Consider the following 18,774-nt stretch of genomic DNA (forward strand, 5'->3'; position numbering starts at 1 on the left):
GGACTTTCTGACTGGTAGGTCCCAGTCTGGCAGAATTGGAAATAGGACTTCAGCCAGCATCACTATAAGCATTGGCACCCTCTGGGATGTGTCCTCAGCCCCATCCTCTACACACCCTGTTCAGCCACAACCATGTCACCTCCCACAAGGACAACATCATCCTAAAGTTCGCAGACGACTCCGCAGTGGTAGGACGCATCAATGACAGGGACGGCGGCCTACAGAAGGGAGGTGGCCAGTCTGGTGTCATGGTGTGAGGACAACAAACTCACCCTCAACACAGATAAGATAAAGGAGATGATAGTGGACTTGAGGAAGGAGATGAGACTTCATTGGCCAGTGTTTATCCAGGAGCTTGAAGTGGGTGAGGAGCTTCAATTACCTGGGCGTCCACATCAGTGAGGACCTTAACTGGACGTGTAACACCACACAGCTGGTCAAAAGGGATCAACAGTGGCTTTACTTCATAAAGTACCCTAAACACGTGACTTCAGCGATTCGTATTCCGGTTCCGGTAACATATTGCGTCACTTCCTGTCTTCTCGATCGTTCGTTGGTTGCACTGTGCATAGTGTGTTGTATTCACTTTACTTAAAATTGAACACTTGGTGTGTTGTATTCATTTTACTTAAAATTGAACACTTGGGACATTCTAGTCACCTGATAACAGTGCAAAACAACCCATATTAAACAAATACAGGGCTCCGCCGACTATTAGCATTAGTATGGCCTCACCGTCTGTTTCACCCGGTGTCTTTGTCTGTTCAGCGTGTGAAATGTTTAGTTACTCCTTTGCGTCCTTTAGTGAAGGGAATAGGTGCAGAAAGTGTAGTTTATTTACGGCTATGGAGGCGAGACTTAGCAAGCTTGAGACGCGGTTCCACAGCTTGTAGTTAGCTGGAGTTGCGTCAGGTAGCCAGGGGAAGCTAGCTGCTGCAGAGCTGCCTAGCGTAGCTAGAGCTAGCGGTCGCCCGGCAGCAGCCGACTAGCCAGGGCGGCTGGGTGACGGTTCGTAGGAAGCGTAGCCCAAACCAAAGGCCCACGGTGCATCACCAACCGCTTCCCGTGGCTAACGGCTTTTCCCCACTCAGCGACACACCCGTTGAGAAACCGACCCTGGTAATTGCCGACTCTGATTTGCACTACGTGAAGCCGACTCCAGCGACCATAGTTAAGTGCATTCCGGGGGCCAGAGCGGGCGACATAGAAGCCAATTTCAAGCTGCTGGTGAGACGTAAACGTAAATTTGGTAAAGTATTTATTCACGTCGGAGCAAACGACACCCGGCTCCGTCAGTCGGAGGTCACTAAAATTAACATAGAGTCAGTGTGCAGCTACGCAAAAACGATGTCGGACTCCGTAGCATTCTCTGGTCCACTCCCCAATCTGGCCAGCGATGAAATGTTTAGCCGCATGTCATCACTTCGTCGCTGGTTGTCACGGTGGTGCCCCGAAAACCAGGTGGCCTTTATAGACAATTGGACAATTTGCACTTTTTGGGGAAAACCTGGTCTGATTAGGAGGGATGGTGTCCATCCCAAACGGGACTATAGGCCGATATCCAACCTTCCTTTTATCTCTAAAATTCTAGAGAAGGTTGTGGTGACTCAGTTACTGGAGCACCTGCAGAGAAACAGCCGTTTTTGAGTTGTTTCAGTCAGGCTTTAGAGCTCTTCACAGCGCATAAACAGCACTTCTTAAAGTTACTAATGATCTTCTCATAGCTTCAGATCATGGACTGGTCTCTATGCTGGTTCTGCTGGACCTCAGTGCTGCTTTTGATACAGTTGATCACAGCATCCTGTTGCAGAGACTTGAACATGTGATTGGCATTAAAAGGACAGCACTAGACTGGTTTAGATCATATTTATCTGATAGATACCAGTTTGCTCATGTCCATGGTGTTCCCTCTTCATACAGTAGGGTTAGCCATGGAGTCCCACAAGGTTCTGTACTTGGACCAATCCTTTTCACCTTGTACATGCTTCCCTTAGGTAACATTATTCGGCAGCATGGGATACATTTTCATTGTTATGCTAATGACACTCAGTTTTATCTATCCATGAAACCAGAGGAGACAGAGAAGTTAGTGAAAGTGCCTTGAAACAATTCTGATTGTAAAAGACCTACACAAATCAAGATTGATTGATTGATTGAGACTTAGGAAGTTTGGTATGTTGCAGTTTGGCATGTCCTCAGAGACTGCAGTAGAGCTGCCTCCATCTTTAAGGACCCCACCCCCATCACAGACTGTTTACACTTCTGTCTTCAGGTCGGAGGTATGGAAGTGTGAAATGCAGGACCTCCAGGCTGAAGAACTCCCTTTATCCAACTGCTATCAGACTCCTGAACAGTTGACAGGACTTACAACCGTGGACTACCTTACACAATAGATTTGCACACATTCCTTGGTTGCTCATTTGCACATACCCACACTGCATTTGCACATTACTATTATTTGTATATACAGTATGTATATACTATCTCTTTATTCCTGCACAGTTTGTACTTTGTTTTATTGTATTTCAATTGCTGTAACCAAAGTACTTCTGTACCATTTCTTTTTGCACTATTTTTTGTACTATTTTTTGTACTACTTTTTTAATGTTTGTTCTGGCATTCCTTGTGGGCAGCAATGTAAGAATTTTGCTGTACAAGGAACTTGTTTCTTCTGTATATACGACCATAAACACTTTGAATCTTGAAACAGGAGATGTTCTATCCGTTCTATAAATGTTAATGTCGGATCATTCCTCGTCAATCACACCCTGCCACTAACAACTGGGCTGATAATGCTTTAAATACACTAAATTATGCATTATTAGACGTATGGTCTTTTAATAATGCTAAAAAGACATTTATTTTATTACCAAGCATAGCTTCACATAATGTTTTAACTGAAACTTGGTAAAGTTTACTTCTCCCTCTTTGTGCTTAATATGAGCTCCATTCTAAGAAAACATGGTAAAGCCTTTCACTGCTATGCTGACGACAACCAGATATATCTGCTGCTAAAGAAAAAGGATGGCTTCTCTATCAAGCCAATTCTTTTAGGTTTAGATGACATTAATGCCTGGATAGCCCTACATTTCTTGGCTGCCTATGCATTCAGAGTTCCTTTTTAGATTATTTTATTTGCTTTTATATGCTGAAAAGGTCGCTCCCCACCCCACGTATCTTAGCTGCTTCATCAGTACTCTCCTGCCTGGTGCCTCAGGTCAGCTGATCAGCTGCTCCTATAGGTACCAAAATCCAAGTGGGAGTTCAGAGGGGAGAGAACCTTCTCTGCTACTAAATTAAGGAATATTGTTGGTGATTTTAACATCCATTCTGTTGACCACAAGGACAGAGGCATTAATGAACTGTGTTGTGTCTGAGATAGCTATGTACTGACTACGCATATGGAGTCCATACAACAAGGGACAGATGCTGAACTTCATCATCCCTACCTGTCAAAATATTTCTAAGGTTGTGATGCTTTTATGTACTCCGTCTGATTCTTGTGATATCTTTGAGAGTGTAAACACCGTGCACATGAACGCTCCAGTGAATACTTCGTCAGACTTTCTACTCGGCACCTTATTTTCTTTCGGTCAGTTAATAACCTGGTTAAGACTTGACTTCTACAACTTCAAATTTTATCAAGGCTAAATCCCAATGAAGAAATGCAACACTGGTCTGAATAAACAAAAGACAATGTTGAAAAACTTCATTATGAGATGAATAGAAAGAGATTGTGCATATTTACTTTAGAACTGAAAAATGCAAAGCGGTTGTTCTCCAACACCAGACATAACAATAATGCACAGGCCTTGATTGCTACTGTTGATAGTGTAACAAACCCACAGCCTCCCATCTTCAATCCACCAGAAACAGCACTGAATTAGCATCCATCTTACCTAACATAAATAATAATATTAGTCAGTTCTTCCATATTAGGTAACGGCATGTGTTGTCCTTGTTCACCTAAATAATATGACTACATTTGATCTTCTTAACTACAAAACCTTGAAGGACAGAATTTTTCCCAACTCTTCTAACTCCATATGCTCAGATCTCCTAAAAAATTTCATTTTCTTATGTCAGACATTTTTCTCCGACCCTGAAATCAGCATTTCTCCAGCTACTCTGAAAACAATTTAGCCAGGGCAGTGTCAAACCTCCTGTTTTAAGCATGGCTATTCAAAAGCTTTGTTTTTCAACAACTTCAATTCAATTCAATTAAATCTTTATTTATATGGCACTTTTCATACGCTAGGTAGCACAAAGTGCCTCACAAAGGATAAAAACAGCAAAGAGAACAAGAGAATCAAGAAAAGGACACACACACACACATGAATACAACACACTTACACACACACCCACACACATAAACAAGCTGAGGCAAGCTGAGACATGGCTGGGCACCGAGACCTGAGGCGAAGGAGACGCCACCTTTGGAGGCCCACCAGGCCGAGGGAGGTCACGGTCCGTGACCACAGGTGGTACCGCCACAAAGACCACCCCGACCCGGACAGACCGGAGGCTCCACACCAAAGCACAGAGCCCCCTAACCACCCAGGCCAGAGTCGACAATTGGACAGCACCCCCAGCGGTAGACCGGAAACATCTCCCAGCCTGGCAGGCCCCCATGAGGAAACACCATGAGGAGACACTGGAGCTAAAAACTGAAGGACTGAAACAGTAAATGGGATAAAAGGTATAAAAGCTAAAAACTGAGGAACTAAGAATTGAAGGAGTAAAACAGTACTAAGACTAAAACAGACTAAAACAGTAAATGGGATAAAAGGTGTAAAGACTAAAAACTGAGAATAAGAACTGAGGGAGTAAAACAGTACTAAGACTAAAACAGACTAAAACAGTAAATGGGATAAAAGGTGTAAAGACTAAAAACTGAGAAACTAAGAACTGAGGGAGTAAAACAGTAAAAGTATCAAGTAAAATAAGGATAAGACATAAAAAGTATGAGGACATAAAAGAATTTAAAAATAATCAGAAAATCAGTTAAAGGCCTGATTAAAAAGGTGTGTCTTGAGCCTCTTTTTAAAAATCTCAACAGTCTCTGCGGCCCTGAGGTTCTCCGGCAGGCTGTTCCACAGTCGGGGACCATAATAACTGACGGCCACTTCCCCGTGCGTTTTAGAGCTTACATGTGGAATGGTTAAAAGGCCGGTGCCCGAGGACCTCAGAGTCCGCGAGGGTTGATAGAATAAAAGCATGTCTGATAAATAAGTCGGGCCAAGACCATTAAGACATTTAAAAACTAATAAAAGAACCTTAAAATCGATCCTGAAACGCACGGGTAGCCAATGCAGTGATTCTAAAACCGGTGTGATGTGCTCCCGCCCTCTGGTCCTCGTCAGCACCCGTGCAGCTGAGTTTTGTAATAATTGTAGGTTAGTGACACTCTTTTTTGGAAGACCAGAGAGCAGGGCATTACAATAATCTAAACGACAAGAGATAAAAGCGTGCATCAGCACCTCCGTGCTGGCCTGAGAGAGAAACGGGCGGACTCTGGCTATATTTGTTCAGGTGGTAAAAACCTACCTTTGTTATGTTTTTGATGTGTGGAATAAAACTAAGCTCAGAGTCAAAGATCACACCCAGATTTTTTACAAATTGAGATGGCTTAAAATCCTTTAACTTTGGTACAGGTTTCTCTCTCTGACCTTCAGGACCAATGACTAAGACTTCTGTTTTGTCCTGGTTGGAAGTTGTAGGAAGTTTTCTGCCATCCATGACTGGATATCTAGAATACAGTTAAAAAGGGTATCAACTGGCCCTGTGTCATCAGGAGCCACGGCGATGTACAGTTACGTATCGTCAGCATAGCTGTGGAAGCTGATGCCGTGACTCCTGATGACGTCCCCAAGAGGAAGCATGTAAAGATTATTAAAAGGGTTGGACCTAAAATTGACCCTTGGGGAACCCCACATTTTGTCTCGTGGATTCTCGAGGAGCATGTATCCATACTTACAAAGAAGCTTCGATCAGTAAGGTAGGAGGTGAACCAGTTAAGAACAGTACCAGAGAGGCGCGACCAGGTTCTTTAGTCTATTCAATAAAATATGGTGGTCTACTGTATCAAAGGCGCCGGTCAGATCCAGAAGAACCAACACCGTGAGCTTTTTGTTATCTAGGTTACACCTGATGTCATTTAAAATCTTTAAAAGGGCTGTCTCTGTACTGTGGTTCATCCTAAAACCAGACTGATGCCTCTCTAAAATGTCGTTTGAGTTTAAAAAATCATTCACTTGGTTAAAAACAAGTTTTCCTAAAATTTTACTTAAAAATGGTAAGTTGGATACTGGCCAATAGTTATTTAAAACGCTGTGGTCTAGATTGCTCTTCTTCAGAAGGGGCTTCACCACCGCCGTTTTAAAGGAGGTGGGGAAGACACCCGTCTGAAGAGAGCAATTCACCATATATAAAAGATGTTCCTCAAAGAATCCATAAAATGTTTTGAAAAACGGTGTGGGAATTGGATCTAAAAGGCAGGTTGTGGGCCTTACTGGGGAGAAAACTCGACCAAGTGTCCTCGCATCAACCAGGACAAAACTCTCCAGTGTCTCCTCAGGTGAAAGCAATGATCCAGGAGTGTTGGTGATTAAAATTTGCTGTGATAAAAGACTGGATCTAATATAATCGATTTTACTCCTGAAGTGGTCTGCAAAGGCCTCGCAGAGGGTGTCAGTCGTTGTTGTGGGACACCTGTTGAAATTACCATTGGTTAAAAGCTCAATTGTGTGGAATAGAAATTTGGGGTTGTTTTTATTGTCAGAGATTAGTTTTTTGAAATGAGAGGTTCTTGCTTGCTTGATTGTGTTATTGTAGGTTTTGAGGTGTTGATAAAATATTTCTTTATGAATGGTCAGCTTGGATTTCCTCAACCTCTTCTCAGCACTCCTGCAGGTTCTTTTCAGTTTTCTAATTTCTTCATTTCTCCACGGTGGTGCAGGTTTTGTTATTACAGTTTTTGTGACAAGTGGAGCCACAGAGTCCAGCGTTGACTTCATTTATTGTTAAAAGTGTCAACAATAAAATCACATGGTGCTGGTAAAATTTCTGCAGGAGTGCTCTGTAAAATCTGGATAAAATTTGCAGCCACTTCAGGAGTATGGTAGCGTCTCCTCACCGTTCTCACAGGGGCCCTCCGCTGGTTAAAACTGGTGATGTTAAAAAACACACAAAAGTGGTCAGACACGGCCAGATCCACAACAGAGGACCCACCCATGGACAGGCCATAGGTTATGACCAGGTCCAGGGTGCGCCCTCTGCTGTGGGTCAGCTGCGTGACATGTTGTTTAAAATCCAAACTGTGAAGGAGGTTTAAGAATTCTCTGGACACTGGGTCCGAGGCGTTGTTGAGGTGTAGATTAAAATCACCAGTTATTAAAATCCTATTGTATTTAGCGTAAATGATTGATAAAAATTCCGAGAATTGACTGATAAAAGAGGTGGAGTATTGGGGTGGTCTATAAACTGTTATGCTTAAAATAGGAGGGCTGCTAAAAACAAACGCATGATGCTCAAATGATGGAAACGTATTAAAAGAGACTCGCGTGAAGACATTTGGGTCCTTGTTATTGAGGCGGTTCCACCTCTTTTCCTGCCCCCCCTTGTAGAAAATAAAAAGTTAAAATCTGGGGGGCAAGCCTCTGTGAGAACAGCAGGTGCATCAGTGCCAAGCCATGTCTCAGTAAGGAGACATGGCTTGGCATCGAGGTTTCTGTCTAAAATTAAGTTGTTTATTATAAAAGATTTGTTTAAAAGAGAACGCACGTTCAGCACGGCCATCTTTATGTCTGCGCCGGACGTGCGCTCATCCAGTCTTTTTATAGGAACAATAAAAGCACTGTCACGTCTGGAAGCAGTCCTGGGTTTCTGTCCGTATGAAATGATGGGGTCAATGGAGTGAATGATCTGTGATGTTGATGGCAGACATGGGAGTAGTGGTGGAGAGGCATGTATGGTGCAGCGTGCGGGGGGTGAACGTATATGTGAGTGCGAGTGGGGGGCAGAGTGTTGGTGTGCATGTGTTTTAACCAATAGTCAGGAAGTGGATGTTGTGCAGGAACGGACAGTCAAGTCAGTGTTCAAAGATAGAAGCCGGGACCCCTCATGGTTTGGGTGAAGGCCGTCCCGTTTAAAAAGATGGGGTCTATTTAAAAAGGCAGCAAAATTGTCAACGAAGGGGATACTGTTGCCCAAGCAGTACCCCTTCAGCCACAGGTGCAGCTGGCGAAGGCGGCTGGTGATGACGTCACCGTAGCGAGGTGGGGGAAGCGGGCCGGAGATAATTAGCCGCTTCCCCGTGTCCAGCAGACGGTCCACCAGGGAGATGAAGTCCTGCTTCAGAACCTCCGACTGCTGAAATTTGAGGTCATTGATGCCGGGTTCCAGAACTAGCGTGGAGGCCGAGGGGTGCTGTGCACTCAGCTGCAGGGCCGAGGATGTAACCTCCGCAACACGGGCACCGGGGTGACAGAAGGTCCGGCCATCGTGCTCCGCCACATGCCTGACCATTGAGGTCCCGACCACCAGCACCGAGTGGCCGCCTCTGATCGTCTGGAGGTGCGGCGGTGGTGGCGGCAAGGAGCCTGGGGATGATGGCGCCGGGTCGTGGCTGCTCCTGACCAGGATGGTAGTGGAGGGCCATGTCGAGCGAACTTTTATTGTTAATTTTATTTTTCACATACTTAAGTCCTGAATGATTTAGGGCCAACATACTGTACATTTTTTATCTTTAGCTACCTTAAGAAGTATCCAGATCTCTCAAATTACATGGGACAGGTCTGCTCTCTGTAACCAGAGTCAGATTTAACCATGGAGGAATTAATCACATGTAGATGCTGGAACTTGCATCATCTAAAATGCTGAAAACTTCTCTTTGGTGATGCTTTTTGTTAAAACAATCAAGGCTTTTGAGTAATATCTTCCACTGCACTGCAACACTTACTCTTTTAATCTGTTTTTCTGTGTCTTCATAAACTCATCTGATTGTTATTATTGACATGACTGGACTTTGACTTTATATTAAACTATATTTTTGTTTTTCTTTTCTTTGTGCATTTTAAAATCTTGATGTAATTTTGTGTTCTGTTAAGATAAGTCGTCTTTTACTCATGACCACTGGTAAAAAGTCAGAGAGCAAATCTGATTGAGGCTTCATCTCAAAGACCACTTATGTAGATTATGCTGCCATCTTGTGTCTAAGCAGCACCCAAACTGCGGCCTGAGATAACAACAGTGTTGAGAGAAGATATCAAACAAATATAGTAATAACCAGGGTGCAGTATGTCAAAAACCCAAGTGGGTTAACAGGCCTAACTTATATTCTTTTTTAAATTAACAATAGGCCATATTAAATTTTGATTAATTAAACATTTATCTTTAATGCAAACTAAGAAGACACTTTAATGCAAACTAAGAAGAATTTTCTTGCCATTTAGCAAATCATGCTAAATGGCACCATGTGCTGCGAGAGCTGCAGCGTCACCACTGTCAGAGTTCTCTTAATGGGAGTTCTCCTGAGTTGCTCATTTCCATGCATGTACTATTGTTACTTATATAACGTATCGTAGTGCCCTTGTGTGGTGGGGCGAAAGTTGGTGGTTTAATTACAGCTCGTGGAATGTGGTTGTGACAGTGTGTTTATTCATTTATTATATGGTGACCGTTGTGCTTTATTACGGTGACTAAAATGTTGGTGTCTGGAGTAAAAGGGTGGGTACCAGGAGAAACCTTTTGGTCTGTGCTGCAGTTTGTAAGAGTTGCCATTATTCATGTTCTTACACACACGACCCATGAATTTGAATGATTTTATGTGCATGGAAACGTTTCTAAATTTTAAGATTGCTGAGTGATAGTTGGTGTCAGGTGAAGGTTACCACTTTCGTCATCATCTGCATGTCATTTAATTGATTTTTAAGTCATTGATGGGATAATCCCCCAGGTTGAAATTCAGTCGGCAGAGGTAGGGATGCACCCAGCAAAGCTCCCGAATGTTAAAGTCTACCTGTTGCCACACAAATTAGTTTTGCTCTCCTTTAGTGTTTAATAAATTAGATTTCTAGACAAGAGGAAGAAACAAGCTGCACTTGTTTCTGTGCTGGAGGTCACTTTAGTTCCTGCAGTGCAGAAATAAATGCTAGCTGTTATAAAAAGCACACACCTCAGTTTGACACTGGTTTCTTACTGTTGGCTGAATAAAAAAGGGGGGTAAGAAACTCTACAAGGAAATAAAAACAAAAAACTTTTTGTGTTCAAACAATGCAATGTTAATAGAGTACAATCACAACACTAGTGGAGTGGGCAGATTCAGTTAGCACCAGCTAAAGAAATAAAGAGGCTGCTATGAGTAGTTAATACCTCACTGGACTGGTCTAATTTGGAAATCAGTCCAAAACGGATGCATATATATATATATATATCCATACAGGTTTCTAAAAAGCCCCTGTGCCACCCATCGTGTCTATATGGTTAACAAGGTGGGATCCTTGTAGCAGACAGGGTGGGCATTCCTGCAGCAGTTCTCATCTCTCCAAATAAAGTTGGAACTCTTCAGGGTCATGATGACACACTGAGCATTGTTAACTGTGCCAGGCTCACCCTCTGCCCAGTTGGTTTCAGTCACTGGTTCATTGCTCAGCCAGTACCACTGTCCACTGCAAGCGCTCCTACGCATCCCTATCCACAGGTCCATCAGGCCTGCCTGTTTGCCCAGGATGATTTTGTTGTAGACCTGGGTCATGTGTCCTCTCCTGGAAAAGCTTACCAGCTCCAGTTGCTGATTTTGGCAGTACTGAAGAGACTCTCGCCATCCCCCTGCCACTGCTCCAATTCTGATCACCTCTGGGACCAAAAGACAGCCCCTGATGTCTGACCAGGGCAAACAGAGAAACTGAAGTGACTGTCACTGCATTAATTATTTGGTTTTTTTTATAAACAAAGAAAGGTTTAAGTCATACCTGCACTTTTGCTAATGATAGCTGCTGGGTTGCCAAACATTAGGCCATCTTTTATTCCCAAGGAATAGACAGCCATTTTGGAGGAAGAGTGCCAGATTACACTTTTGTTCGATTGCAGGTCAATGTGGACTGAAACATAATCATTCCCGTCCAGTTGCTGCCAGTTTAAACTCTCCAAAGACTGATATCCCAGATGAACCCCAGCTGTCAGGTTCCTGTGGACAACAATCACGGCAACATTTCTTGCGTTTGGAACGGAGGTGACGATGGAACAGGCACCATGATCTGTCTCTGGTATCAGAGGGATAAGTAAGCCCGGACGGTAGAGGATGGCTGATCCTGTTGCCTCCAGGAGTGGTGAGATTTGACTGGCCGATTTCACTTGCCTAGATTCTCTTTGTGACAGGAGGACGTATGCTCCATTTTCAACACCCTTTGTGAGAAAAGGAGGAATGTAGAACTTTTTTGTTTCTTCTTTGGTTGGGTACAGAGCTGTGTACAACTGTGCACACGTACAATTGCGCAGGTGGGCACATGCATGTCCAAAGAGGACAGCAATGGGCATTTTGGCACTCACAGCCCTAAAGGCTTCCTCTGGCTTTAACCAGATACTAGCAACCTGGTGTGGCAGAAGGAAGATGTTTTTAGAGGCAACACCTGTGAGGGTGACCATGTTGTTTTGTTCGGTGTTGATGATAACAAGACGGAAAGGGTTGTTTTCAGTTACAAATGTGGTGATCTGGTCTACAGGGTGACTGGTTCCATTGATGATGGGTACTGGTGGGATGAGATAGTCTGTCCCCAGTTTGTCAGTGGGTGTAACCAGAGAAGTCTGAATACTATGGTGTTTGTGGTGGACTTCACGGACAGTGATGAGCTTGTTGCTGCTAATCTGGAGGGAACTGTTGGAGATTTCTGATCTTGAGAGCTCCAGATGGGCTTCAACATCAAATGTTTGAGTTTCTCCAGCACTCAGAATCAGTGTGTCTTTGTGATGTTCATATCCCTTAATGACAACTTCAGTTTCATGAAACAAAGCTGTAATTATGATCATGTTTTTTGGCAAAGCTGGATAAAAATTAGCAATATTTTCCGGAAAAGCCACAATAAATTTCAGACCGGTGACACCATCTGTGGATTCTGTGAAAGGAAACAGGAAAGATCAGTCTGACATGCTAATGGATCGAGGTTAAAGGTACCAGGTTCCAGCTCAGTTAATTGTGGCAACAGAAAGACCAAGGCTAAGAGCTAAAACCAACTGCTAACGAGTTCCTGCTCAGTTCTACAAGTTCAATGATATAATGTAGATAAACTTCTAACACAGAATATTGTGGTATCAAACTAAGACCAAGGTAATGCTAAAATGCTAGAAGAAAGGCTAACAGATTAAGGCTAAAGCTAAAATTTCCCTTTTTTTTTAAATTTGTTTTTAAATCAGGCTTACAGGCTAACAACTTTGAAAACATTTGTTCTTTCCATAACAAAACAAGACCAGAGCTGGGCAACAAGCTGAATCTCAGAATAATCCAAATCCGCTATTTTCATTATTGTGATAATAATATGAGGCTGAAGATGAGAGCTAATAGACCTCAGGTTTTAAAGTTAATAAACTAATAACTAGCAACAGTTCCAGTTATCATGATCATCAAGACTGAGGCTGAAACTATAGACAAAACTAAACTGTCTTCTGTTAAATCTGGAGGGTAGAACAGGATAACATGCAAACAAACTGGGACTAATGCTATAGCACATTAATACAATTTACTACACTACAGCATATGAAAGAGAATAGACCCTAAAAGTGAAAGGTTTGACCTTGTATGCCAGAGCTGAGTGTCGCCTCAACCAGTAGAATGGGCAGCAACACAGGAAACATGGTGAAAACAAGGAACCAGTGATGAATCTGAAACCTGAATCTGAAAGGTTAGAGAAAGATATTTAAAATAAAATGTATTTCAACTAATGTTAGAATTATGTCTTGGACTGCACTTTAAGAAAACACCTCATACCTCTTAACTCCAGCAAATCTGAATTAAATATACTTTCTAAATTTAGTATTATAGCAGCCAAAGTTGTGGTCATGATGCCTCCTGATGCTTGTTTGCTATTGTCCTTATTCTGAAATCATTATAGGGATTCTTCAAATAAATTATGCTTTGTCTTACCTTTCAGGTGATGTGTGACTCTTTGTTCCTCATGAATCACCTGATTTCTTCCTCTCTTCTCTACATGCTGGAACAAAATTTGTAATTCAAACAACAAAGTGATGTGGACGTTTGCATGAGATTTACATGGTTGAGGCCCAAAACCTCACTCCACATTGGTGAAAGTCTTGACTTTGGATTGACGGTGGGTCGCTGTGGCCACAACATCTGACAGAAGACATAGCATAGCAACAGAACAAACATAAAGAACTAAAAACAAACAAACGGAAGTAATGACTTATACCATGACAATTAATGACTGGAGAAAATAATTAACAGAGTAAATACAAGGTAAATATATATATATATATAGGTGTTTTCTTAAAGTGCAGTCCAAGACATAATTCTAACATTAGTTGAAATACATTTTATTTTAAATATCTTTCTCTAACCTTTCAGATTCAGGTTTCAGATTCATCACTGGTTCCTTGTTTTCACCATGTTTCCTGTGTTGCTGCCCATTCTACTATATATATATATATAATATATATATATATATATATATATATAATATATATATATATATATATACACACACCTTGTTTAAGACAGACATATAATATATATTATATATACATAATATACTGTATATTATTATTATATTATACATATATAGGGGTGAAGCTTTTGATTCCCTTGTGATGCTCAGGTTTTCCTTGTCTCTGATATTTGTTATTATTACTGTGAAAAACTTTAAAAGTGACTCATACTGTTTGAAAATATGCACACTTGAATGAATTTTTTTTAAAGGATTATGTCTTTACAAAAACATGATTTTTGGTCATCAGCTTTGTATTACCATGGTGGTAGGGTCTCAGTTGAGAGATGTGTGTTGTCTTGCATTCGCACCTGTCACCTATAGAGCACACTTTCAATGTTTTTCATGATGAGCAGATAACATGCAGCATAATATGAATCGGATTGAGAAAATGATTTAAAACCTAATTTTCATTCTATTAAATTTGCCAAGTTGCCCGACTTGTTGCCGCCCCTCCTGCAGGTTGTCAGAATTCAGGTTGTCTAGGGATTGGCGTATTTGACTGTTGAATATGATTCAGTCTCATTGCGGTCATGTAAAATTAAACAATCTAAGTTGTTTAGAGGATGAAAATAGTCACCTTTAATTCCCTGACAGTTATCTTCAATAGACAATAGGAACTTCCAGTATCCACGATTAATCCTTCAATGTCTGTCTTAAACTCCTTAAACAGAGAATCCTCCATTTAATTTTTTTAAAATAATTTTTACGAACTTAGTTCCATGCAAAATGACAGGAATGGAGTCCAGCTTCTGTTTCTGTCGATTTCTTGAATTACCAGTGGTGTTGCTCTTTGTCTACTGTTAAGGCCCGATTTTAAAATAATAAAAGTAATCGGTGACACCTGCCTTGTATTCCCCACCCCAGAAGCCCCAATCCTTACAATTTGATTTGTTATCCTCATATTCCCCACCCCAACAAACACTAACCTGCTCACTTTTATTTCATTTTAATCCTTACAAGCCAGTGTGCAGAGTTTTGTACCAAAAGTAACTTACCCCGGATCTACGCTGCGGCCCAGTATCTTGCAGCGGGCAATTAAGTTTCGAAAGTGGGTGGAGAGTCGCAACTGTTCGCGTTGTGAGAAGCATTTGGACTCCAGCACACATCCAGGGAAGGTGACTCTGGAGACTAGAGTAGGGAATCATTGATGGGGCCTTCTTCAACCAGTTATATCAACTGGTGTCTGTATGCATTATCACAAAAAGTCATTTTGCTTGATGTTACACTGTCTTTTTGTTTATCCTTGAGGTAGTTCTAATGAGCAGCACCCGGTCATTTTACAGCTCACGCATTCATTGTATTGATCTGAACAACAGAACAAGGGTCCTAACAGCTGCACTACACCTCGTGTGTCTCAGTTGTTCACTGGTAATGGTGTGATTTGACTTAAGGTCTCACTGCAGTCCCAGAATCCGACTGTGTTCGGATTCTGCAGAAGAAAGACCCATAAGCATGCAACACAGTAAAGCTAGAAAATTTCATGATTTTATCAAATCATAAAATACATTGATCAACTGGCAAAAGCAAGGTGTAGCAGAAAAGGGAAATCTCTACAAACTCTGCAGCTCAATGTGACCAAGACGAAGGAGATGGTGGTGGATTTCAGAAAAAGCAAGTCCCCTCCCTCCCCAGTCTGCATTAGTGGGAAGGATGTGGAAATAGTCTCATCTTACGGGTTCCTGGGTGTTCAGCTGGACAATAAACTGGAGTGGTCCACAAACACCGATGCTGTCTACAAGAAGGCCATGAACAGACTCTATTTCCTCAGGAGACTCAGGTCCTTCAGAGTTTGCAGCAGGATGCTCCACATGTTCTACCAGTCTGTCATGGCTAGCACCATCTTCTTTGCTGCAGTGTGCTGGGGAGCAGGCATTAAAGCTAAGGATGCCAACAGACTTAACAAACTCATTAAAAAGGCAGGGTCTGTTGTTGGCTGTAAACTTGCAAACTTAAGACGAGGTGGTGAGGGACAGGATGGTGTTGAAACTACGGACAATCATGGACAATCCCTCCCACCCCCTCCATAACACAGTGGACAAACTGAGAAGCAGCTTCAGCAGCAGACTCCTGCAGCCTCGCTGCTCTAAGGAACGGTACAGGAAGTCATTCCTGCTGTCTGCCATCAAACTGTATAACTCATCCTAACCCAGCCAATAACAATAATTGTGTAATGTTTATGTTGTAATTTTATTTCTATTTCATTCTATATTTATGTATATACGCTTATAATGCTTACAATATGTATATATTATATTATGTGTATATGCTGTATGCATGCTGTATATATGCTTATAACATTCTAATGTTATCTGTATTTATTTATTCTGTTTCTATACTGTGTATAGGTTGCTACTACAATTCAATTTCCCCACAGGGATAAATAAAGTACATCTTAATCTTAATCTTAATCTTAAAAGGAATTGCCACAATTCCCTTGGGCGGTTTTTGAAAGATGCTCAGAACATTCTCGCTGCCTGATGAACAGGATTGCAACTGGCGAGGCATTTTAGACCGCATGCAGAAACCTGAAGAGCACCTCCTCACTTTTTTGGCTCATATGCTCTGTGGATGCACAGGTGCTTCACTCGCAGTAGAAAAGTAGACCAGATAGTGAAACTTAATGCTTCAAATGTTCTTTGCTTGGTTTCATATCCCACACCTGCTCAAACTGCTCTGCAGTCCTTCAGAGATCCCATCTGCCTATCTCGGCAGCAGGAAGTGGCTGGAATGAGGCGTTCTAGTAGGGAGCAGAAAAATTACTGTGGGATAAGGAGTTTTTGCAGAAGCAACCATCCCTTTCTACACCCTTTCTCAGTCTCTTGTGCTCCAAGGCTCATCTTAACTTTAAAGAGCCAGAATTAGATGCTACATTAGAAACAGGTGCAACACTGTCAGTTGACAAAAAACTTGGTTTCAAACTTGGTTTCTGATCATTCACAAAAAGAATTCTAGGCTAAAACTCTGTGATTCTGGTGTTTCTGGTGACTTTGTTGGTTTCGGAAGATTTTGGTGATTTTGTGGCTCCAAGCTGGAGCTCTTTGTGCGCACCCAAAGTAAAAACTGTTGCTTCCCGGCAGTCAAGGAGGACTGCCCTTTTTGTGTTTGTTAAATAAAACCCATTTTGGACCTTTCATCACTGTGTCTTGCCTGCGTTCGGGTCCTGTACAACCATGTATCGTAAGAGACCAGGCTCATATAGGGGAACCCTACTGCTGATGGCCGGCTGGGTAGAGACAGAGGAGATGGGGGGGGGGGGGGGGGGGGGGGGGTAGAGGAGAGAATAGGTAGAATATAGAAATACATTATATTAATAAAATAAGCTGCCGGTAGAGTCGGGTTGGGTGGGTCAGCGAAGTCGGAGGTCAGTAGGTCAGTCAAGAAAAAAAAAATTGAGAAACAGATGCAACAGATGTTGGATGACAGCATCATTGCACCAGTTTGAGGTTCTTGGGCTGCCCTTCTGGTCATTGTAACCGGGACTGATTGTGATTAACAATTTTTTGTGGATTTCCTTGGTCTGAATCAAGTTAGGGTGAAGGGTTTTTTTGCACTGTGGCTTGATTGAATTCAAATTCCTTCCTTTTCTTCTATGCAATGCACCAATCCACATTTCAGAGGGTTATGAACTTAGTCCTAGCTGGTCTAATCTGCAAGTCCGGTACATTTTACCTTGACAACATTGTTGTAGCCTTGCCCACTTTTGAGCAACATCTCATAGAACTGGAGGAAGTTCTTGCCAGGTTAAAGTCAGCAAGCCTCTCCTTGAAGCTCAACAATTGTCAGTTCTGGATTGCCCAATTGACCTTCCTTGGCTAGAGTCACCCTTTGCATCTAGCGCCCAGAGTTAGATAAAGTGAAGACGGTGGTGGAATTCATGTTCTCCTCTGTGAAGCAAGCATGCTAGTTTCTTGGACTGAGGGGTTATTAGCATTCCATTGTGTATGACATTTTGTGCCATTTTTGCCCTTACAGAGAAAGGTGCCCCATTCAAATGGAACAACAGGCATGGAAGGCAAGGCAAGACTTTGTAACCACAGCACCTGTCCTAAGTTTCCTGTACATTTTACAGCCCTTCTTCATCCATACTGATGCATGTGATGTGGGCCTTTGAGCTGCACTGCAATGGGATGATTTAGGTAGGGATTTTGCTGTGGTGTTTGGAGAAGGCATATTCAAATCCAGAAAAGGGGTATTTGCTGTTATATGATTTTGGAGCATTTCAGGGCTTATTTTGAGGGCATTCATGCAACTAACTACAGTAGCCAAGTCTCTTCATCTTCAGGACTTTGATTTCGGTGTGGTCCATAGGCCAGGTGAATGTGCCTGATTCACTGTCTCATAATCCTCTTACAAATACAGACTCTCTTTCCTGACTACACAGTGATAGGAGACCTGGATCTCTGCATACTGTTCCCAGGTATACTGGCAGAACACACCCAGGTACAACCGTAAGATGCAGTGCTGGACAGGGAGCATACCTCCTCACGGTATTTTGTGCATGTTTGTCTCTACTTTCACCACCTGAAAATAAAGTATGGTCTGAATCCATGAAAACAGTCAAATCTTTATGCCACCAGTGCTATGCATGGACGTTGGCTCAAATATCATGATAAACATCCCACAGCTGGACACTTCGGCGTTGCAAACATCTTTGGCACTTACTTCTCTGGCAGAGTATGGTCTTGGATGTCCATAAGAATCAGAGTCAGGATATGAAAGTGGCAATCATCAAGGTTACATGTCATTTCTGGACAGAAATCACCGTGGCTAACAACCGTAGTGATGTTTTCCACAGTGATGCAAGCTTGTGTTGAGCAGTCCAGCAGGAGGAGTAGTAGAAACCATTTTATGTCCTCTTTGGCTCCTCCCTCTCACCAGGGGCCAGCCGGCATCACGTTAGAACAATTAGTTTGGGCCAAAACTATTAACATTTTATATCTCAATGCTAAGTTCTTGTTCATATGAATAGAGTCGATACATAGCAACCTACACATATTAATCCTTAGGGGAAAGTGATTTCATCCACTGCAGTGTCCACCACCCCCTGATATCTTGGTTA

At 42.3% G+C, this 18,774-nt stretch overlaps 1 protein-coding gene across 2 annotated transcripts; it reads right to left on the reverse strand.

The window, feature by feature from the left end:
* Nucleotides 1-10,268: 10,268 nt before the first annotated feature.
* LOC130523552 (IgGFc-binding protein-like) lies at nt 10,269-13,651 on the reverse strand. 2 transcript variants are annotated; one of them, XM_057028867.1, is made up of 5 exons: nt 13,567-13,651; nt 13,136-13,342; nt 12,786-12,886; nt 10,971-12,110; nt 10,269-10,881 (listed from the first exon to the last, which is right to left on the reverse strand). In XM_057028867.1, the coding sequence occupies exons 3-5, from the start codon at nt 12,844-12,846 to the stop codon at nt 10,475-10,477; spliced, it is 1,608 nt and encodes a 535-aa protein (XP_056884847.1). In that variant the 5' UTR covers nt 12,847-12,886; nt 13,136-13,342; nt 13,567-13,651; the 3' UTR covers nt 10,269-10,474. The 2 variants fall into 2 exon arrangements, with proteins under 2 accessions (XP_056884847.1, XP_056884848.1); XM_057028868.1 differs by lacking the exon at nt 13,567-13,651 and having other exon boundaries at nt 13,136-13,405.
* Between the last annotated feature and the right edge of the window lie 5,123 nt (nt 13,652-18,774).

Source organism: Takifugu flavidus, chromosome 4 (assembly GCF_003711565.1).
Source record: "Takifugu flavidus isolate HTHZ2018 chromosome 4, ASM371156v2, whole genome shotgun sequence".
In the NCBI taxonomy this organism is placed as follows: domain Eukaryota; kingdom Metazoa; phylum Chordata; class Actinopteri; order Tetraodontiformes; family Tetraodontidae; genus Takifugu; species Takifugu flavidus.